This window comes from Peromyscus leucopus, chromosome 15 (genome assembly GCF_004664715.2).
Source record: "Peromyscus leucopus breed LL Stock chromosome 15, UCI_PerLeu_2.1, whole genome shotgun sequence".
NCBI classification, from domain to species: Eukaryota; Metazoa; Chordata; class Mammalia; order Rodentia; family Cricetidae; genus Peromyscus; species Peromyscus leucopus.
The window spans coordinates 86,295,006-86,319,735 of NC_051076.1; the positions used below are offsets into that span (position 1 = coordinate 86,295,006).

A 24,730-nucleotide genomic window follows, 5' to 3' on the forward strand; every position below is an offset into this window, starting at 1 on the left:
TTCCTTCATAGTACTAGTTTATGGTTCATTGGATCATCCTGTAGGGAATATTCACTTTTAATAACTGTATTCTGCATTCTATATTGTTGAAAAATTCTTAGATATTTTGGTGACACAATACTTTCTATTATACAAACATTATCCTTCTGTATAATAAAATAAAACAAAGTCATTAACAGAATTGAGCTTTTCAACACAGGAAATGCAATGTGGAATCATATAAAGAGTGAAAGAATATTCTGAGCATGTATTATCCGACTACTCTAAATACATTAAATGATTTAGATTACAATTGCTTTGGCATCTCATTGCACCCATGCATCATTGTCATAGGCATTCAGAGTCTTTCTTTCTCCAAATTCCCATGTTCTCTGTACTAAAATATATGATAGCACTTTCTCTAAGTTAATGCTACTCAGTAACATACCTACAACGTGAGTGTTTACAGTTTTGAATAGGGCATTTTTCATATATTCTAACCCATATTTCTAAAATTAATGTGCTTGGTTGTATTGTGGTGATCAATGATGAAATATGTTTTCATATAAATATATGTCATATTTAATACATGATATCAGAATTATATCAAACCCTTAAAATTAACCAGAGATAAATATGAGATGTTGTGGCACAGGTTGATATAAAATAAAAATATGTATATAGTATAATTTCATTTATCTAAAAATTAAAATTTTATAATTATCCAATATTATAATTATATTGCTTAGTCTTTACCCCGGGACATAGAGCCCCATGCATTCATGACTGATTGGAAGACCCATCCTCAAATTATACATTCTCAATAACTGGCAAATAACCGAATTATTTTTAATATACAAAACAGACACATGAAATTAGTTTCAAAGCAGACTGAGACTAATTGTGATGTGCATTCACAAGATGTATAGGTAATATATTTTCTAAAAAAAAGTTTGGTGAAATTTAAGACATAACAAGGAACCAGTATTGTGAAGAATAGAAAAAAGTAATTGCATTACCATTCAGCAAAAGGGACCTTAGTAAAATAAAAGCTATGAAACCTTGCTTTAGTATATTAGGGAAGAAATAAAAAAAGAGAATTTAGCCATAATAACTTCTACTTCTTTCAATACATTTATTACACTTTGAAGTTTGTTAGAACATTCTCTGAAAACATGCATGTACAATCATAAATTCAACTATGATGATTGTGTGAATAATTTATTAAAATTTGACTGGACAGAGGCTGGCTATACGGGGAGCATGAGTTGCACTGTATGTCCTGAGTGAATATAGGAGTACTATATTTTCAAAGGTCTTCAAACCTAGTTGATGCTCTTAAATGAATTCCAACTATATTTTGAATCAAATTCTATCCTACCTTGTGAAGTGATCAATGCCATTTATAGACAGATAAAAGCTTAAATTCTTCTGTAGCCCCATTTATAAAGGAATTGGGGTTTTACAATCTAATCTGCTTATCTTAAATCACAAACAAAGCACTGAAATCCAGGAAAGAAAGAAGATAGATGAACAATGAGCAATAGAGGCAGGGAGGATGAATGCAGTAAGGAAAGACGGAAATAATTTGTCGTATCTTATGTAATATCAATTGTGTGTTCCTAGATGATCACTTCTAGTGTAGAGATTAGGACCATCTGTTAGTTGTTTAACTAGTACAGAGATACTGGGTCTCTTCTGTCTCACAACCGCCCAAAGTTATGGCCTCTCTGACTAGATGATTTTATTGGCGCTGCCTTTTATCAGATATCTATGTAATCTAGAGAAGGAAATGATATGACAGTAGAGGGATTGGATGAATAAGTATTACTAAGAAAATGGAGCAGTTGTGAGAAGCGTAACAATTAACTTCAGTTGATTATTTAGGAGGGACCTTAGAGCCTGTGAAGGGATATTGTCTTTTATTCATGCTTGTGTTTACAGCATCTGCCATGGTATCTGCATTTCACAAGTATGTTCAATCTACACCCAATAGACCACATGTGGCTAAGGATAATGACTATGAATGTGACCTAAGACAAAAATATGAACATACTCAAAAGGTCATGAGATTTCACAATGTTTTTCCTTTGTAATTCAGTTGCTGGGTTCTTAGGTTGGAACCTCATCAACATACAACAATAACAGTGTTGTAATAACAGTGTTGCAATAACACTGTCTATAGGTTTGAGATTCCTGAAGGTCAATGCTGAAGCAGAGTAATAAACTTAATGTTTCTGGATTCAAAACAAGAAATACCAATATAAGTTGTGGCTTGATTAATCATGTTGAATGATGTTGCTTGAGGGATATCCATATGGATAGGTGAATGAAATACTCATGTTTCTATTCATAAGCAGTACTTAGGAAATTGTTAATTGTATTTAATTGGAGGCAAAGCATCTGATATTAAGTGCCTTTCGATCTATAATTTGCTTTTTAAGATTTTTATAAAGGACCTCTTTGTAATAAAGATATGGGACACACAATCTGTAATACATCTTTTAATTTTTAATTTTTTTACATTCTCTCTGTCTTCATTTACCATATTTGATCACTCAAATAATGAAATATTTGCATTTTATAGACTTTGAGTCTCTCTAAAACTCATTGTTAAGGACTAAGAAATATAAGGCCTCGAATTAGCTTCAAATACACCAAAAATAGTATGAAGCATACATTTTTAGAGACTGTTCATATAACAATAAATTGAACATCACCAAAGGAAAACAATTTGGGAAATAATATTGAACTTCTGTTATAAGAAATAGCACTAACATTTTTTTTTTTTTTTTTTTAGGGAAAGGAATAGAGCACTTGATTAGGCTTTATATTGAAATTTGTATGTAAACACACTGTTACTGCTGTGTTGTTTACTACAGTCTTTGAAAACTTGGGAAATTACTAAAAAAACAAACATAAGCATAGCTGAAGTTAATAACATTTTAAGATAACTTATCAATTATGATGTATGTGTATATAATTCTCTCTTGTCTAAGACCGATATAATATTATATATATATATATATAAATGTATGTATATATATATATATAATTTTCACATTTTATCACATACCTTTTCCATCTTACTAAGTACTGCTAAGACATGCTTACTTGAAAAGCAAGAATTACAGAAGATGAACAAGTATTACAATTTACTTTAGCTTTCCTTTTGATGTTATTATTTTAAAATTATACTGAACATCAATGTACACAAATTTAATATAAATTTCTGATTTTTGTTCTAATGCATATTTATTATATATTTAACATATGTATGTAACACAAAACATTTCACAAAGTATAGACAGGTCATAGTGATAGTGTTCTTTCTCCTATTAGTTGCCTGGTTTAACTGGTGGATATGTATTTTTTAAGATTTACTTTATTTCTAGTTATATGTATGTGCCTTTGTTAGTATATGTGAGTACTGAAGCCCATAGAAGACAGAAGAATCTAATTCCTTAGAAATGGAGTTAAAGGTGTTTGGAGGCTACACAATATGGGTGTTGGGATTCTAACCCAGGTCCTCTGGAAAAGCAACATATGCTCCAGGGGTCTGTTATTTTGAATATGAAAAGTTCTTTTTCTGTATCTTTTCAGAATATTTTTAAATAAAGCCATTTAGTTTATCTATGTTTCCTGGTTTTTAAAACCCTTAACATTTCACATTGGAACACAAATATATGAGGTAATTTCTAGATATGTTTTCATAAAGAGTACTGCAATAGACTTTTTACCTGACTCATTTACATGCTTCCTAGTAAACTCTGATATACATTTATTCTTTCTTTTTTTAGTAAATTTATTTTACAACATCATTTAGTTCAACATAATAGCCACAGATTCCCGTTCTCCCACTCTCGCCCCCCCTCCCCCTCCCCCCACCCCACCCCTCATTCCCACCTCCTCCAGATCAAGGTCTCTCCCGAGGACCGGGATCGACCTGGTAGACTCAGTCCAGCCAGGTCCAGTCCCCCCCTCCCAGACCGAGCCAAGCGTCCCTGTATAGGTCCCAGGATTCAAACAGCCAACTCATGCAACGAGTCCAGGACCCGGCACCAACACACAGCTGCCTCCCAAACAGATCAAGCCAAATGACTGTCTCACCCGTTCAGGGGGCCTGATCCAGTTGGGGGCCCCTCAGCCTTTGGTTCATAGATCCTGTGCTTCCATTCATTTGGTTATTTGTCCCTGTGCTTTATCCAACCTTGGCTTCAACAATTCTCGCTCATATAAACCCTCTTCTTTCTCACTAATTAGAATCCCAGTAGCACTAACATTTTTATAAATAATTCTTCTAGACAATTTTAATGTTAAAAATAACACTCCAACTAGATTCTTATCAATGGCACTTTTCTATTTCAGACTGCTTATCATTATCTTAACATTTTTTGTGTACATATATGCAAATTGAATTTAAATATAAGAATAATCAACCAATCCTATGAGCTCATTTGTGTATACAAATCAGTAAAGTGCTTCAATATGGGTATCATTCTTTTTTTTGGGGGGGGGGTGTTCGAGACAGGGTTTCTCTGTGTAGCTTTGCGCCTTTCCTGGAGTTCACTTGGTAGCCCAGGCTAGCCTCCAATTCAGAGATCCGCCTGGCTCTGCCTCCCGAGTGCTGGGATTAAAGGCATGCGCCACCAACGCCCGGCCAATGGGTATCATTCTTTACATGAGTATGTTTAAACTAGCATAGTGAAAACAGACCTTTTCTAGTGGAGTGGGCTGTATAATCAAATCTCCTTTCAGTATGTCATTAGAGTCTCACAGCTTTTGAAGTTGGATCCCACAATGTAACTAGATGTTATCTCTGTAACTGAGAAGGCATAAAGCTGAAAGAGAGTTTCATACTTTAACAGAAGAAGTAAAGCCAAACCATGGCCTCACCTCTCTGATTGCAAAAACACTTCTTTTGTGGTGGCAATATATATTTATTCATTTGCCAAACATCTCAGTGTCACTGTGGAAATGAGTACAATAATATTACAATTAGCAGAGGAGACTTGTTTTCCATTCTTTAGAAACAAGGACAATATCTTAAAGATTCATTAGAGCTATATTGTGTCATATAATATTTGTAATCATTTAATGGCCATTTTGCGATTATATATGCCACTAGGCTCACAATAATTCATTGAACATTACAAAATGGTTAGAAAACAACACAACTTGATTAGTTTCGTTCCTTTTGCCCTGATAGTTGTACGTTTTCTCTGTTATTTCTAATCCTTCTTCTGCTTCTCTTTGGACATTGTTTTAAATTGCTGCCTTTGTCTTTAATTAAATTTCATTTGACTGAGTAAATTTAATCATGCTAGTATACTTATTTGTTTACATCATGCTTGGATATTACATTTTAAGACAGCATTAATTAGCTACTTATTCTGTAATGACATGCTAGATGTCCTCTTTAAGGGCTCCTCAGGCTGAGAGTCAGTGCTTTTCAAATGTTCTTTAGACTTTCTTTCTTTTTTTTTTTTTTTTAGTTTTCTTGTCTTTATTAATGTACATGCTGAATCAGTATCCCCCAAGTTAACTATAGTACACATAAGTCATTTGAGTGTGTTTAAAAATGTCTGAATTATTTTGCATGTAGAAAAAGAAATTATTTTTTAAATAAATTATTAAAGTAACAATGATAGTTGTAAGATTCTTTTTCTTTCCAGCTCTAAATTCTTTTTATTTATTTATTTATTTATTTATTTATTTATTTATTTATTTATTTATTTATTTTACAATACTATTCAGTTCTACATAATAGCCACAGATTCCCTTGTTCTCTCCCTTCCTGCCCCCCTCCCCTTCCCCCCAGACCACCCCCCATTCCCACCGCCTCCAGATCAAGGTCTCCCCCGAGGACTGGGATCGACCTGATAGACTCAGTCCAGGCAGGTCCAGTCCCCTCCTCCCAGATTGAGCCAAGCGTCCCTGCGTAAGTCCCAGGTTTCAAACAGCCAACTCATGCAATGAGCACAGGACCTGGTACCACTGCCTGGATGCCTCCCAAACAGATCAAGCCAGTCGACTGTCTCACCTATTCAGAGGGCCTGATCCAGTTGGGGGCCCCTCAGCCTTTGGTTCATAGTTCATGTGTTTCCATTCATTTGGTTATTTGTCCCTGTGCTTTATCCAACCTTGGTTTCAACAATTCTCGCTCATATAAACCCTCCTCTTTCTCACTAATTAGACTCCCAGTGCTCCACCAGGGGCCTAGCCGTGGATGTCTGCATCCAGATTCCTCAGTCCTTAGACTTTCTCAATGCACCCAATGGCGCCTGAGAAATGCGTCTGCAACCGGTGTTTACTCAAAAGGTGCAGAACAGGTAAAATATATTAGGGAATGCAGAGGATAACAAAGGGAAATGGGAAGCTTTTATGATTCCCATACTGTATAACAGGGGTTCGGCAAGTCCACTATAAAGAACAAGCAGTCAACTGTGTCTTTGTACTACTTGTACAATGCGACACACTTGAACTTTGGAAAGCCTCCTCTGTTCTACCCACGATAAAAAAGACTGTGGGTGAAACAGCAAGCCCTGTCTGTCTCTGTAGAAGGTTTAGCTATAATATATTTTAAATTTTCACCTTATATTGAACCAGCCAAAGCAGACAGTGCACATGGAAGGACATGAGTATCAGCCCTCTAAGACAGTTATTGTATGGGTAATGCTATACCTAGTATTTGATTTATAGCTTTTCTTCACATATTCAGTGTGGCATTCAGAGGCTTAACCCTCTGTATCAGTCAGGCCATGCTCACCTCATTCTCTTCATTACTGCCCCTTTTCCAAAGCTGTCTCATCTCTGCAGCCTGATTCTCTTCTTTGTGCATCAGAATGAAACTCTTGGCCAGTAGCCAAAAAAAAATCCAATTAAAATGTGTATTTTTCAGTATTTAAAAAATAACTATTAAATATAAATGAGTCATGCCACTTCTCTTAGCAAGTCATTATCTGATGTTTTTGTCCTTGGCTCTTCCACTTCCAGCATGCTGCACTGAAGGTTTCTGAGTTCACCATGTTTCTCTGTAAGGCTGTCAGCTGTAAAAAGGAAGCTTTCCCTTTCTCCTTTCTCAACTCACCTTTCTTCTCCTCTCCTTCCATGTTTGTTCCTCTTATCTTTACTTATACCTAAGAATTTATACACTATCCCTTATAAGTTCAGCATTCCTGTTCAGGATATCAGGGTATTGCTCTTCATCTGCAAGTCTTGAGACATTTACTCTATGGAAGTAAAAATATGAGGAGTTTCAGTGAACGTGCTTATTTCTATTTTGTTAAGCAGAACTGCATTAAAAGCTCCTAAAACAACGTTATCACAACATAGTTTGTAGAATACTTCAAGAATTACATAAGATATTTTGCCAATGGTGGTAACAATAAATGGCCTGAAACATGTCACTCAGTCTGACTGCAATGGAAATTTGATTTTGAAAGAAAAATAGAATTAGAAAATCTGTTGTAAAAAAAAATACATAGGCAGTAACAGCACTTAACAGAACGCTAGCATTTTTCAAAACTCTTACTTTGAGTAATGTGTAATGATCATTACTTCATGCTATTTGCTGTTTCTTGATTTTTATTTTAGGTATATGCAACACATGAGTAAATGCAGCATGGAATCTGATGGATTTGTTTGTCCAAAGGCCCTAGGCGTTAAAGTGTGGCTTTGTGAAGCTGCGGCATGAAGGGAAATGTAGAAAAAAATTGGAAAAAATTAGAGTTAGGAAGTGAAATACAGGAATCAAAAGGCAAAGCATATAGTATCAATGATAGGCTGCAGCATATTACCATAATTTCCATAACAGTGGTGTAGGTTGTAATAAATAGCATGATAAAATGTTCTCTTATGGTGTATTTCCCCATTTAAATATAATTGTAAACTATCTTGCATATTACAGACAGAGAAATCAGAGAGTTAACATATTAACTACCAGTCTAAACTTTGGCATGCAACATTCTAAGGAACTATCTGAAGGCTAGCTAATATTATTGTGTTTTAGTCAGAAGCATAGGGAAATCACATAGCACTGTATGCTACAGGCATTAGGTTATGGGAGGCCAAGTTAAGATTGGTGAGTTCTCGGCTTTTTTCCCTGTTTCATGTTACTTTTTCTGGGAGATGTGAACAAATGTCTTTATTCCCTCCTCTCAGTGTTTCCTCATAGGACAACAATGACAGGTCTAAGAATTGGCTCAGCCCTAGCCTAGATTCTTGGACCAGTGGATTTCCTGGAATTACTTACAGATGCATCAGTGAGGGGCCACTTGCGATAGCATAGGCAAGTCAGCCAGATGTAACAGGACGCACTCCCCACCCAGGGAACTGTTACTGACTATAGAGCCTCATGAGTCTAGGAACATTCTTTTGCATCCTGAAAACTTTGCTATGAGTCTGGTGATTTCTGTCCTGTCTCCTGGAGAAAACATTTTAATCCAGAGGAAATCCCTACACAGTATACATTGCTATAGTGTTAGTCAATTGCAGAAATAAAGAAATCCCAATCTAGGCTAGTCAGGAATGAAGCAGGGATAGAGTTGAGGGTGAAGGTCAAAAAGTGAGGAGGAGACAGAGACAAACACTTGACAACTCAATAGTTATAAATTCATATTTCCCTATGGAATGGTTGGATTTTTCACATTCAAGGATATCCAGGCCATCTCTTAGAAAGAGAGAAGAGCTGTCATTGGCAGGAGACATACCTAGCTAGCGAGAAGGCAAACTTTATCTTCAGAAAGACCTACATTCAAATATGGGCAACTATTACATGAGATAAGAAAAAAAAAAAAACCACTAAACTTTCTAACTCATATTTTCTCATGTGTAAAATTACAGTATAATCCCTATCATAATACTTTCATAGAAAAATTAAAGGCCTCTTTTCCAGAGTGTTTGGCACAAGTTATTATCCCCTTGCCACTTGAATGAAATAGACTTAACACCACCTTCAAGCAGAGTGGGTAAAGGCTGGGGTTATTAATATGAAATAAGAAGTTACAAAAATAAGAGAAGAATTGCTTTAATGGGAGGGATGAAACTTCAAATTTGTTCTGGTCAATTGTTATGAAATATTCTGTCATAACTTGGTGACAAAAACTTACTACATTTTCAAAGTCTAACAACATTTCATCTGTTAGAAGGCTGAATATAATTTTGTGAAGCCCAGCCATAATCAAGCTACAGTGTTATGTGGTGATATATTGAGGGACACAATATATTGTGCATCTTAATAAACTTATCTCGGGTTAGAGGACAGAACAGGCACTAGATAAGCACAGAGGCCAGAAAATGGTGGCACACATACCTTTAATCCTAATATTCTGGAGACAGAGATCCATCCAGGTCTCTGTGAGTTCAAAGCCACCCTGGAGACAGGTATGGTGACACGTGCCTTTAATTCCAGAAAGTGATGGCAGGAAGCAGAAAGGTATATAAGGCATGAGGACCAGGAACTAAAGCCTGTAAAGCTTGCATATATTGTATATAGTTATTGTACTTACAGGATATAGTTTTTCTTATATTAATTATAACTTTTTTATTCTTTTTTATTTTTATTAGGAAAAAAAGGGGAAATGTGGTGATATTTTATTTGTGCTGAAATGTGATGATATTTTATTTGTATGCTAATAAATAAAGTTTGCCTGGTGATCAGAGGACATAACCAGCCAATTTTAAGTAAATATAGAAGTCAGGCAGTGGTAGCACACACCCTTAATCAGATCACATGGCAGGCAGAGTCTCTGTGCATTCAAGGACACAGCCAAGACTGGGCGGTGGTGGCTCACGCCTTTAATTCCAGCACTTGGGAGGCAGAGGCAGGCAGATCTCTGTGAGTTCGAGGCCAGCCTGGGCTACCAAGTGAGTTCCAGGAAAGGCGCAAAGCTACACAGAGAAACCCTGTCTTGAAAAAAAAAAGGACACAGCCAAGTATGGTGGCACACGCCTTTATCAAAGTACCAACCATAGAGACCTGGAGGTCTGTGCAGACAGGCAGTGATGAGGAAGTGAGGTGGCTGCGCTAAGAGCCAATGAGAAAGCAGAACAGCAAGGCAATAAAGACGCAGGTTAGACAGGAAGAATTTGGTTCTTTTAGGAAGCTACAGCAACATGGTGAGCTAAGATTAGCTGGTGACTCTCACTATTTCTCTGATCTCTATGGCTTTCACACTTGTATTTGGCTCTGTGTCTCTTATTTAATAAGACTGTTTAGAAATTCATCAGCAGTGTTATTCAACCTCACTTATCCTGTTCTCTTTCCTTGGGTTTACACTGTAATGTATGGTAGCCCCTTGCTTTTAGTTTTCCTAGTATTGTTCTCCTGCTAGCATTAGAAAATCTTACATATGAAAAGACAGAAAAGCAATAGCCAGTCTCTTCAAGAAAATCCAGATATATTCTTAAAGATGCCTCAACATGTCTCATCTAGTTACTTATTGTCCTCTGGTGGCAGTTAAGTACTCGTTGTACTCTTCTGCCTTCTTTCTATTTCTTTAACATGTTCAACACAATGGTTTGTGAAGAACTTTATCCTTAGGGCATTAAATGCTGTAGTCACAATGGTAAGTGTAGAAATTCAGGAAATGAAGGTCAGTACAGTTGCAGACATGTGGAAAGGGAGCAGAGTTTTCAGAAGAGACTGCCATTTAGCTCTGTGTGCTGTTGCTTACAGGATAAAATGCCCTTCAGGGCTTATGTCAACAAAGTTGGACCGTGAGTCTATTCATGCTCATATCTGCTGTATTTTGGACAAGACATTTTCCAGTCTCATAGAAGATTCCATCCTGCAAGCTTGGCTTATTTTGTTGTTGTTGTTTAGGAAGTTTTAGAGTTTATTAAAGCTACCCCAGAGATTTTTTTTGAGGGATTCTTTAATTTTTTATAGTTTTACCACATTCTTGTCAAAATTCTGTCGATACATTTATTTTTTCCTTTGACATTTAGTTAATTATCCTATTTTTTCCCTGTCTTTCAAACACAATAGAGTGTTTTTCTCAGATGCACTGTGTCATTCTTTCTTCCTTTTAGATCATTGGTTAATATCTTGCATGTATAATAGTTTGATTCAGACAAACGAGAAAGTCTGACTTACAGATAAACATTCTGGTTCTGTTAGTTTTTAGTGGCCTGAAGCTTTATTGCTGATGAAGGAAGTAGGTAGGTTTATCAAGTCTAGGCAATTTTGCTTTTGTCAAATAAAAACACCTAAATGATATACTATTAATGAAGTTTGATACAACAAATACATTTGTGAGCATGTGTAAAACAGGAGTTTCCAGTGGAGTACTCTATTATGGGTTATGACTTCTATCAAGTTTTTTATACTGCAATGCCTCTTTCAGCTATTGCTGCTTAGATTCACAAATCTCTCATCAAATTGTGTCATTATGTCTCTACGGTTGTTCTCAGAAGGAGAAATGGTGTATGTTAGCACCAGCATTGACTTGTGTACAGCAGAGGTGCTCTTCCTCATTCACCGAGGGAGTCAATGTATGGACTAGCTTGTCAGGTTCTTCGGAAAATGCACTGTGAGGTAGGAGTTACCTCTGGAGGTTGATGGCATAAGTGTTTGTGAATGGAAAAAGAGTAAGTGGGATTCAACACTGCAAAGAGTTGAACAAGCTGACCAGAACTCCATGATTTTTATAGTGGCTGATAATTGTCAGTAGTTGTGGAAGAGGGAAGTTTTTTCAAACTTGCTTACTAAAAACTAATTAAGAAGCTTAATTATTGAACGGTTAATGCACTCACTGCCTGAATTCTTATTGGGCTTTTTCCAGTTCTGTTTGCCTCCCTACCTTCCTTGCTCAGTGTTATTTATAACATTGTAGTCATCACTGTCTTTTTCCAACCACTGACAGTATTAGTTAACATTGGACACATGTTAATGTTAATCTTCTATTTGAAATGAAGTTATTAAACTGTTTTCTCTTTAGATTACACAAGTGTTGATCTCTTTCCCTTCAATTCATATTCTAACATTGTATTTCCACTTCATCATGTAGTAATGTTTCCATTTTCTAATCCACAAAAGAAGACATCACAGTTTGGAAAATTTCAGGAAGTGTATTGCAGGACCATTGTGGCAATGTACTCTATAATGTGTGTTGATGCTTTTTCCAAAATGCCAAATGAAAGTCTGATGGATGATCTCTATTTGTCCTCTGTCTTTATTGTGCCAAATACCATCGTTGAAGTTAGGGCAAGGAAGAGGGTGTCAGGTTAAGACTTTTCAAGTAAAATCAAACCCACTGGCTGAGATCTTCACTATGATCTGTGAGGAAGGGCTACTTTGGTATAGATGGTAGAATTTTTTACTTACTTTTTATTTATTAATAACAGAGAATACAGAGTTTCTTAATAACACAGGATGACTTTCTAGTAATTTTAAAAATGCTACAAGATGAATTACTTACATTAAAATCCACCCCTAATGTTTGTTTCTTATTTTTGTGTAGCAACTTTATGACATACATCAATATAACAATTACTAAGCATTTTATTATCTATTTCTTTTCTTACCTCTTCTTAGGTAAAATGATACAGGCTTCAGATAATACTTTCAATGGTGTTGTTTAACTCAACTCTTTAACTAGATCCAGTTTAAATAGTAAAATGAACCATTTTTCCTTGAAATAAAACATGTCAGATCTTTCAAGAATTTGCTTTTAACTGCTTCTGGTTTATTCTTGGAGCTGATACCTGACAGATGAAGGTGAGGTTCTCTCTGGAATGTGAAGTGTTCCCATTTGCAGTAAGCAAAGATGATTCGGGAAAGATGTCTTTAGTGGCATAAATGTTTTTCATCTGGCCTGGGTAACCAGTAGGAGCTACAGTGAGTTTGTGAAGTTTTTGTCAGGGACTGAACACTTCTATGTGAAAGACAGGCTGCTTTCTCTGTGAGCTGCTGTCTCCTGTCCTCGCATCAAAAAGCCATAGCTATGACTATCCGGCTCTGAGTAAGTACACTGTAGGCCCCAATATACATACTTCTCAAACAAAAGCAAGATCATTTTCTCCAAGGCGCACAGATCAATGTATTCTACCATTGGATAACCATTTATAAATATGGGTACACATTTTTGTTTTGTAGTATTACATCCATAAGCATTATTTCATTTTATCTGCTCTTAAACATTCAAGTCCAAGTGATAATTTACAACACAGTCTATAGCAGATGAGTTAAGTGAGAATTAATGATGATGAAGAGAGCACAACAAAGAGCAAAAAGGAGTCACTGTCCACACCTGTGGCTCCTTGCACTGACCCTGAAGGGGCACCATTCTCTTGAGTAAATGAACAAAGATTCCAATTTGAACACAGACCACAAGTGGATTACTGAGAAATCTTTGTGATTGTTAGTACAACATGAGAAACCCAATCTTTTTATTTATTGTTGGCTAAAAAGTAAATGAAGTTTTCTTGGCAGTTTTGTCACTGCCTCTGCACTTCCTGAATCTTGTCGCTGTTTCTTGCTTCGTTATGTATGGTAATTAGTATCTAAATGTCTTAAACCACGCGTCTTAATCAAAGATGCTTCACAAGTAAATTGTGTTTCATTATCCTGGACCACTTGATAATTATGAACTAAGAATACTTCAACCAGAAAGAAATGACTCACTCACTTGTTTCTATCTTCAATATTTCTTCAACAGCTCAATAATTACAAGGTGTCTTGTGACACATGGAAAATATTTATTAAAAGTCATAAGGAGAAAAGAAAATCTGGAGGTAGTATGTACACCACAGTAACTTCATTTCTACCAAATATTGTGTAAAACTACCCTCTGTATAGGATGTTAACATTGTAAAATCTACCCTCTGTATAGGATGTTAACATTGTAAAATCTACCCTCTGTTTAGGATGTTAACATTGTAAAAGTAACTTGCACAGCTTGGAACAATCCAAAATACACTATCTTAAACATTAAAAGACAGTAATATATATTAAATAAATCACTAGTAGAACATTCATTTTAGATGACTTTGTTAATATTTAATATGTCACTCCATGTTGTTCAAAAGAATATGTCTTTACTTTTTGATGAAAGTCACACTATAGCTCCCATGTTGGTCTCAATCATGCATAGTTTTCCGAGTCCTAGTCTCAGAGGTGTCTACCATCATCCTTAGATGAAAAGAATTTACTTGTTTTATCCCAACATCATTATTCCATTTTCTTATGCACAACTCCAAGGACTTATAAGATTGTATTTAATAGTTCATCTGCATTTTTTTCTTATCAGGACTACTTACAAGGAAAAATAACTCTTATAGAGGTAGAGTAATGACTAGTCTTCTCATAACTGAATCAGTGTGTATAGGTGAGTCTACAATTTAATGTTACTTTGAGTATCAAAATTGTCATGATAAATATTAATTCCTCCAATGGTTCTACTATGTGTAGGTTTGTATTTTATATGATACAAAATTTTAGTATGAATATATTAAGAAGCACAATACTAATGGTAAACTAATTTGCCTTTATGAATTATGCTCCATGCAATATTTCAAATAATACTCATAACTCCTCATTGAACTTCAGATTTCTTTATCTCAGCTTTACATAGGGCTGGGATACAAGTCATCAATAAAGACAAGCTTTTAAGGAAAATCACAAGTTTTCAGTTTAAGGGTAATATGTAGAAAAGAAAAGTTTACCAATATATGGATCTTCTTTTTAACCTCAGTCTTCTTTGAGTAATGTTTATCATTTGTAGTTGATATTTTAAGGAAACCAATTAAACATGGTTGGTTTGGTAATGCTTACCAGGATGTCTGTGGTTAAAAGATATGCACAAAAATCTTAATTTGTCTTCACAATCACAAGTTGCAAAATAAATAATTAATAAAGAAATTGATGAAATATATAGAGACTTTGTCATTCAAAGACATAAAAGTCATTCAAATATTTTTATCTCCTTTAGATTTGAAGCTCCTTCCATTCCCTGGAGTCATTAAAACTTAAAATGACCAGTAGCGAAATTAAACAAATACTGCCATTTTATAAAGTGGATTATGAATTTACCAAGTTTAGTGCTAACATGCTATTTATTGAAAGTGGAGTATGTTGTGTATGTAGTTAATATAGAGATTTTACATTGGCAGAACTATGGGAGTTCAGTAAAAATGAGCATTTGTGCATCAGAATTGGACATGAGTTGGTTACAGTTCACTGAAGGGCATGTTCTGAAGGATGTACAGTACTAGTTACATTCATGCAACAGATGCTATTTCACCTTTCTTTGGTGAAAGGACATACTTTGTGATAGTGAGTGAAAGGTAATGCTGGATAGACAGAACAAAGATAGATTGACCCCATGTTTAGAAAATCTGAAAACACATTGATGATAAATAATCATATTTGATGAACATGTGAAAAAGAACAAAAATGTGATGAAGAAAGTCAATATAACAGCAATGTTATCTTCAGTTTGAATTGATACATCTAAAGTTAGATTCTCAGCAAAGATATTATTTCTACAGGATCTTAATAGAACATAAATACTTCAACTGAAACTCCATGAAACAGGTAGCCACCATCTGAGGGACCATAGGCAACCTCTGTCAGGTGTCTGTGTTTACCCATCCCTGAAGTCTATAAAAATCAACCTTTCTGATCAAAGGTGAGGTGGGTCCATATATCAGCAGTGAATTTTGGTCCTCATCATTTCAGATACTCTTAACACCAATATATACATTTACCAAGGGGAATAACATAATTAGTACTTTTCTAAGGAAAATTGTATCAGACAATTATAATAGTATAGATAGTAAGATAGTATTAAATGTGTGATAGCATTAAATCAAGGGATGAATGAGAACTTTTATAGTAGATTAAGTACAAATTTTAAGTATTGAATGAAAATATTGAAACTTACAAATATTTAATTGTTACTTATATGTAACATTACACAGACTGAGCAGGCTGTATTTATGTATTTATGAAGATATAGATATATAAATATATGTATGTAATGACAATTAATGAAAAAAGGTCATAAATTTGAAGGAGGAAATGGATACATAGATGGAAAGGAGAGAGAGAGTAAAGGGAAGGAGGAAATGATTTAATTAAATCATAATCTAAAAAATAAGATAGTGTTTAAAATATAGAATGGGAGTTTAGTCCAGGGAAAATGGGCAGAAAAATAACAAATACAAAGAAGATACTGCAGAGAAAGTGAGGAGTAAATTTAAGATATAACAGTGGATTGTAAAGAAACACATTTTAGCAGATTTTTATTGATCGTATCCACACACCACTACTTCCTTCCCACTCCTGGTACCACCATCCCTTCTCTCTCCCAGCTGCTTGTCTTTTTCTTTCTTTTTTTTACTATTAAAATATCCTGAGTCCAATTAAAGTTTCTTATATGAACATGGAACCAGTCTATGAAATTTTAAAATATAAAAAAATGTTTTAAATTATAATAGTTATTCACAGAGAAACACACACATATAAACACATACACACAGAGAAAAATACCGTGTGTGTGTGCATGACTATAAGGGAATGGTCAAATTATGAATGTCAGACTGTCATTTGCTGGGCTGGATTAGAGTAACAGTTAAAAGCAGTTGCTGCTCTTACAGAGGACTCAGATTTGGTTTCAAGTGCAGTTACTAGGTGGCACAAAACTTCCTTTATGTACAACACCTGGGGACCCAAAACATTTTCCTGGGCTCCACAGGCATTTGCAGTCATGTATACACACACAAATACACACACACAGGCATAATTAAAACTAAAAAAAAAATTAAGAATGCTGTTTGATATTTTTGTTTTGTTTTGTTTTTCGAGACAGGTTTTCTCTGTGTAACTTTGCTCCTTTCCTGGAACTCACTTGGTAGCCCAGGCTGGCCTCGAACTCACAGAGATCCGCCTGCCTCTGCCTCTCAAGTGCTGGGATTAAAGGCGTGCGCCACCACGGCCTGGCCTGTTTGATATTTTTATGAAACATTTTCTTCTTTGCTGAGTATTCTTTTTCACTAGAAAGAGTAAACAACAAATTTTTCTGCCTCTTAAGGTTGTGATAGTACACCCAGGTTTATAGTGTACTTCTCTTAATATTCAAGGTTGGTCACTGTTTTTAATCAAAGTAGCTTGCAAGAACAGAAAATAGATTCCAAGTAAAATTCGCTGTTCAGTGTGGCAATGATCACAACCCAGTGATCATATCAGCTGAGAGGAAGTTGTTAGTGATAGGGAGGAGTTAATGTTCTGCTCCTTCAGAAATCATATGTATAAGTGTGTCAGGAAGAAGAGGGGAAGATAAGAAGGATCCAAATTCTTGGAATAATGGGGAAACAAACAGTATTAATTATCTGTCTTTAAACTCGTGATATTGCTCATGGAGAACAATCAACATGATAATGCAAAATGTAGCATCAAAGCTCAGGCTGAATTTCACTTTTATGACTGAATGTATATTATCTTTTCCTGTACCTATCATACAAAAGGCCACTCTGCAACCATGCCATTAAAATAATGATGAGTTGATTGGAATTAGTTAAATGTGTCATATGGATTGGATATGAAACTGTGAATACTGGATGTAATTTACACAAAAGTTCTCAAGAGACACGATCTGTGTGTCTACTGTGTCTCATGAATCCCCAAAAGTTCCCTGATGCTCCACAGGACTCTCATAGGAACCATGAGGACCACTTCACAGATGCTGCACCTAAGGTGTCAAGATGAAGGCAGGGTTAAGAAGTAGCTACTTAACAACAGCTTATTCCATGTGCCTTTGTCTCAGAATGAAGTATCTTGATTTGTGTTGCTGAATATGGTATTTATTAGTCTTATAAAGTAGGAAGAGATGACTGTTTTATGAGTCAGGGAATGAATTCCTGAAGACAAACTTGAAGCTTTGAACTTGAGTTGTGGCCAGTCCACAGGTGGAAGTCAGCTCTACTTCTTTTTCCCAAAATTTCCTTTGTGGTATTTCCATATGTTCATCCTGCACAAGACGGTAGCTCCATCCCAAGAAGACAGTTGCTCTTATCCAAGAGAAATGATCGATTTTTAAATAGTGTAGACAATACTTACACAAACTAGTTAGTTTTCAACATTCTGTTGCTTCAGAGAGCAGTTTGTGTCTTGTCAGGCAGGTACTTAGTTTTCCCCTTCATCAGCTCCTTCACCTGTTGATGGGTTTAGTAAATAATTCATAAATATTAAATAAGATACCATGTTGATAACATTAAGAAAGTGATACTTACGAGGGTCTAATCTATTCAACCATAGAATTCTTACATTTCTTACTTCTTAAGTTACAGGGAGACATACACACATATATGCACATTATAATATATATATATATACTATTACATAAATTACTAATATATATGTATATATTAGTAATTCTCAGAGTTATTTGATATAATTAAGAGATTCACTTCCTTCATCAAGTGGTAACACACATGATTCAAGTAAACACACACTCACAAAAAAACACATATAAATATATAACTCATGTGAAAATGCCATTTTGTGCTGTTTATTAAGAAACCAAAGCATAAAACCTGAAGCAGAGTATAAACACAGCTGTATGAGTGAAGGAAAATCACTTGCAGAATTGCAGAGGACACATGCTACATGCTTCATATCACAGAAGGATGAAAATGGTGTGCCCACAATGTCTTAATTGGTTTCCCAAATTTTTATAATTTTAGAAACTGGTCCCTTGAAAATTACAAATGTAGTTCTATAGGGCAATGAAAAGTTTTGTTATTTGTTAAATTGGGTTTTTATATTCATATTAACCAAAGTCCAAGATGACAGCAGTAAAGGTGATGAACGATTGTTGAAATAATGGATTGAGTGGCATGTTTCTAAGGTTATGAAGTTCAGGAAAATATGTAATTATTTCTATGTTTCCCAAGGTTGGTCTGTTCAACATTATGCTATGACATACGGCAGGGTCAGTTTCAGATATTAAATTCAAATCAAAAGATGCTGCCCTGCTGTTGATGCCTGCGTTAATCATGCAAATCTTGGTATTTCAGGAACTGCTGAGGTGAAGTCCCATGCATGTATTGCTTTAAAATCACTACTCTCCAGAGCAATAATTTCTTAACTTCAACATTAAACTGAATAAGCTTTGGAGACAGATTTGAAGACTGGACATTCATCCATGCTGGTTAATCATCAAGTGAACTGTAAATGGGGACAGGCTGGGGAGACAGGAGATAGAGTTCCTAAGATAGAATTTCATATATATACATATATATACATATATATGTATATATATGAAAATTAATGAGTATATCAGAACCAAATTTACAAATATTGTACAGAAAATCTCAAAGAAAAAAAGTCAAATCAAGTATATATGCATATGTACGTGATGTCTGCCCACTTAGAAAATGGCAAAAAGCTGGCCTTTGAATACAAATTTTAAAAAATGTGTATCTATATCTATAGATATATTATATATAGATATAGATAAATAGATATGGATTTAAATATATATCTAAATATTTATATATTTAAATCCATACATATTTCCATCTACACATGTAACATTACAAATTCTTAAATTTGGGAATGGGATGGAGATATGTTTAGAAATGAGACTATTTACGGAAAGAAAAGAAATCAACTTGTTCACAGCACAGAATATCAAATTGTAACATGCTGGCTTCTGTGCACAATCAGCTTATCTTACCAAGAACAATGAAATCTCACACAGCTGTCTGACATGAATGACTTTTACATACCTCCATATTGCTGACTGTCTTGTAAGTTAATCTCATCTTACATGAATTTTTCACCAGCTTCACTCTGATGTTGATAAAGGAGATGGTTCCATCAAATACATCTTGTCAGGCGAAGGGGCGAGTTCCATTTTCATTATTGATGAGAACACTGGGGATATTCATGCCACCAAGAGACTGGACCGGGAGGAGCAGGCCTATTACACACTCAGAGCCCAAGCTCTGGACAGACTCACCAACAAGCCTGTGGAGCCCGAATCCGAGTTTGTTATCAAAATTCAGGATATCAATGACAATGAGCCCAAATTTCTGGATGGCCCATACACAGCAGGAGTTCCTGAAATGTCTCCTGTGGGTAAGTAAAAAGCATGCTGTTTTTGTAATAAGTATGTGAAAAAATACACTGGTATATATGCAGTGACGGTCAGAATGAAAGAAAAGTGGTGACACACAGCAGCCAAGACACATTCATTCAAACCCTCACCTACCTCTTTGGAAGATTAAGAGATGGTTTACTTTGGTGTTTTTTATTTTTGTACTTTGTATTAACTTTATACTGTTCCTTTGGCCCAACTCTCATTGTCTTTAAGAAATGGCTTGTGCATTTTCCTTTCTATCAAATAATTATTGTTTAGAAATTTGATTACAATCATGTCTGACAAATTATTTTTTAAAAAAGTATCTTTCACTGTATGTTCTTTCATCCTTCCTCCTCCTCCTCCTCTTCCTCCTCCTTCTCATCCTTTTTCTCCTCCTTCTTTATTCTTCTCTTTTTTTAGTGGAAGATTGATCTAGAGACCCCCCCCCCCAAAAAAAGCAAGCAAAATAACAAACTCTTCTCTGACTATTAGGGCAATGATCCCCTTATCTGTTGTTACAAGAAGGTTGCTGGTGGCAGTCCAGGTCAGCACAGGGTTGCTGCTCCACTACCTACCTGTATTTAGTATCCAATGCTCACCACCACTAATCCTTTTGAAATTTCTTCACATATAAAGTAAATATTGAGTTGTTTTTCATAAAAGTAAAGAAATAGTTAGAGAAAGAGAAAACAATAAAAAGCCTCTTACTCTAAGGTCTTTCAGCAATTCTCCATTACAAAAATATGCAAACTACTCATTTTACTTTATGCCAGATATTATAAATTCTGCTTTAAATTTCAGTGTTTAGAGTACTTCTCCAACAGCATGTTTTTTAAGCTGGTATGTAATTAATGTATATAAATTATTTTTAATGGGATTGTAAAATAGGAAATCTAATCGTTGGTTTTATTATTGAAGGAGGAAGCTCATTTAAGACATTACTGAAGTTTATAGCACATGGACATTTTAACCACAATGCTTTGTCTTGTTTTACTCATTCAGTCCTTTGACTCGTGCTATACCACCGGGGTGCGGATTGCACAGGTCTGCGCTCCACACAGGGCATCACAATTCACAACCCAGTCTGCTGGGGACATGTGGCTCTGGCTGCTAGAGAAATTCAGTCTCAAAACTGAAAACCATCAGGACTTGTAGTTATTAAATGTTCTAAATCACAGAGGGGGAGGTTCTAGCAATAATATAGAGATGTGCATGTCTATTACAAAGCAAATGTATTCCCTTTTTCTTAATTCTGGCCATCCTTTCAAAGTGTTTCCTGCAACTGCTCTTTGACAAGAATAACAGTAGCAATACAGTGACAATGAGATTTGGGTGGGGGTTTGTGAGAAGTTGACAATTTCCTCCCCCAATTAATAATGTTTGGTAAAACTAATTTTGAGGTCAGTTTGATTGAGCTTCATACTTCTGTCTAATGGTATTTGTGGTATTTTTCATTGATTAGTAAATTTAGCATTGAATATTCTAATTAGTTGTATGCAAAATTATATTTTAGAGATTACCTAAAGAACCACTGATTTGATTTGGAGGACTCTACTTCAGTATCAAGAAGTATGCTTATTATACACACATGCAAATTATTTTATTAAATTAATTGCTTTAAATGAGTTAAAACATTTAAGAAAATTGTTTTTAAATACCTTTAGAATTTATTGAACACCTATTTAAACCACTTGATTAATAAAATTTTCAAACTTTGAACACTGAATATCAATAAAAACTGAAATTTAGTAACAATATATTGAAGCTTACTAAAGTGTTTAATTCTCACAAAATAGTTATGATAGCATTGATTGATACGGTGAATAGCTCATAAGCATTCAGTATCGAATACTAGAGTTCTTCTTTTTAAATTTACAGTAGGACATGTTTTATAGCTGATAATAAGGCTATAGGATAATTTCTAATTTGCTACAGAGCTTAGAAAAGCATAGAAGTCTTCCATTCAGAGACTAGGAAGAAAGCTCAGTCAGCAAAGTGTTTGCCATGAAAGCATGAGGCTTTGAGCTCAATCCCATGACCCAAAGCTGGCAGTGCACACTTACAGCCCCAACCCTGGGAGGCCAAAACAGGGAGATTCCATCTACTCAGTGAGGTCCAGAGGAGGACCCTATCTCAAAAACCAATGGTGTTTTAGTAGGATGCACATATTTGACCTCCAGCCTCCAGACAAGTGTACCAAAAACACTCGAGACACACACACACACACACAGCCATTGAGACACTCTCAAACTGTACTTGCAAATATGCCTGTATATGTACTTATTAAATAACTTAAATGTGCTGGTAAACTAAAAATTGACTTAATTTTCGTATTTACAAATCTTTAAATTGTAACTTTTAGGTTGATTTAGGAATACACATCATTCACAATATTTGTTTTATGAGACATAGTCAATGAAGTTTACCAAAGAAGGTACAAAGCACAAACAATTTTTATAACTTAACTTTAAAATTTCTATTCAACTATAAGGGAAATGGAATTAGTAAGGAATATCATATTATGGAAATTGAGTGGAATTCTGAAAAAAAAAATATTTGAGTGAAATAGTCATTAAGAAAAAAATCCATGCAAAGCACAAGTAAAGATGATAGTAGATTTAAAGTTCCATATTTAGGAGCAATTTTAACCAAACTCATACTCATAGTACCAAACTGGTACCTTTCCTTATGCATCAGTCAGAGCATGATGCGCGAGACACCTATTATCTAACCTCATTTGGCTGTAATATTCATCATTCTGTAGTGTCTTTGCCTACATACTTCCATGTTGGTTGAAATATTAATGCAACTCCACATAGTTAAAAGGGAGGTTTATTTTGTGGGGTAACTTACAAGTGAAGGGAAAGGTTACAGGGTCTGGGAAAGGAGAAGCACAGTATAGCAGTGTTCTCTGGAGAACTCTGCTGGGTCTACCTCCAGCATTCAGGATCCAGGAACCAAGAAAGCCAGCACATACATCTGGATCTCAGGTCTGAAGCTCTCCTGTCTCGGCCCTGCCTTGTAGGCCTGACAGTTACCGGAAGCCTCATTGGGGGTGGTACTTCCAGGATAAAGCTGGAACAGCTGCAGACTACATCTCCCCCTTTTGTCTAAAAAAGAAAGTTAACAGCTACCAACTACACTTTCATATCACCTATTTCAAGAATTTTTATTAACATTTATTTCCTTTGTTTGGTTTAAATAAAAATATACTAGATTGATAACTCATGTGCTTTGATGAAGATAACTAAAACTAACAAAAAAAAAAAAAACGAAGCCTAGAATTTGTGACAGTTTGTGAGCCTTTAGTGCCCCCATACTTGGGAAATTTAATTCAAAGACTTTTTGGTTGTCACCTAGGGACTTCAGTGGTACAAGTGACAGCCACAGATGCTGATGATCCTACCTATGGCAACAGCGCTCGGGTGGTCTACAGTATTCTGCAAGGACAGCCATACTTTTCTGTGGAACCAAAGACAGGTAGGAAATAAAATTTGCACTTACTGTAGTTATCATTTATATTCTGCCTTATTATAGCACAAACCCTAATTGGTCTAAATAATAAAAACATGGAGTTAGATACAAGGGTAAATGCTGAAAGATCAAAGAGACAAAGAACAAACCACAGCCACCATCTCTTATCTTGCCAACTCCTCAGCCTGAAAGAAATCAGCTCCTGTCTTCTCTCACCTTATATTTCTCTCTCCACCCGGCCATATCATTTCCTGTCTCCACCTCTCTAGTGCTGAGATTAAAGTCATGAGATCCCAAATGCTGGAATCAAAGGTGTGTGCCACCACTGTCTGGCTCTGTTTCTCTTTTAGACTGGATTAATCTTGTGTAGCCTATGGTAGCTTTGAACACACAGAGATCTTCACCAAGATAGGAAAAATAATATAGTATTTTTCTGAATTTGTCAAATATTAATAGACTAGACATTATTGATGTATTTATTGCCTGTATATATTGTATATAGTCATTGTACTTATTGTGTATAGTTTCTTTTACATTAGTTACAACCTTTTTTTTGTTTTAGACTAAAAGGGGAAATGTGCTGATATTTTGTTTGTGATCTAACAAATAAAGCTTGCCTGAAGATTTGAGTATGGAGCTAAGGCATTAGTTAGCCATAGAGGCCAGACATTGGTGGCACCCATGTTTAATTCTAACATGCTGTTAGCTGTCGAGGTGAGGGCACTTTTTTGCCCAGTGACTAACTTTTGCCACAAAGAAAGTAAACTCCATATGGAGTTTCTTTGATGCCCATGATCTTCTCTGAAGTAGATTGGGGCTGCCAGGAGCAGACTTGTCTCATTGTCATAAAAAAAGAACCTAAGTTGTTAAAACATTTTAAATGCCATATTCTGTAGATCGATCTCTGAAGTGTTTCAAGACCACCTGTCTACCTAGAATATATATGTGGGACCCTTAAAATGTACTTAACATGACTACAATTGTGATTGTAATAGGTGATTAACTACTAACCTGAATTTTTTTATTATCCTAAATAGTTGGTAATATTAACTGTCAAGGACTAGTAATTTGCATTACATTGTTAAATGAAATGTATAGGTACAACACCTTGAACAAGATTAGAAATGTATGTACAGTATGTTCTAACAAAAATAATCTCAACTTTGTATCACTATACAAAGATCCAT

At 35.3% G+C, this 24,730-nt stretch overlaps 1 protein-coding gene across 1 annotated transcript in view; it reads left to right on the forward strand.

The window, feature by feature from the left end:
• Cdh7 (cadherin 7) overlaps positions 1–24,730 on the forward strand; it is a 146,883-nt gene that overhangs the window by 35,019 nt on the left and 87,134 nt on the right. The window contains 2 exon segments of the mRNA XM_028859029.1: positions 19,771–20,065; positions 23,430–23,549. Coding sequence (XP_028714862.1) covers positions 19,771–20,065; positions 23,430–23,549 — 415 coding nt within the window.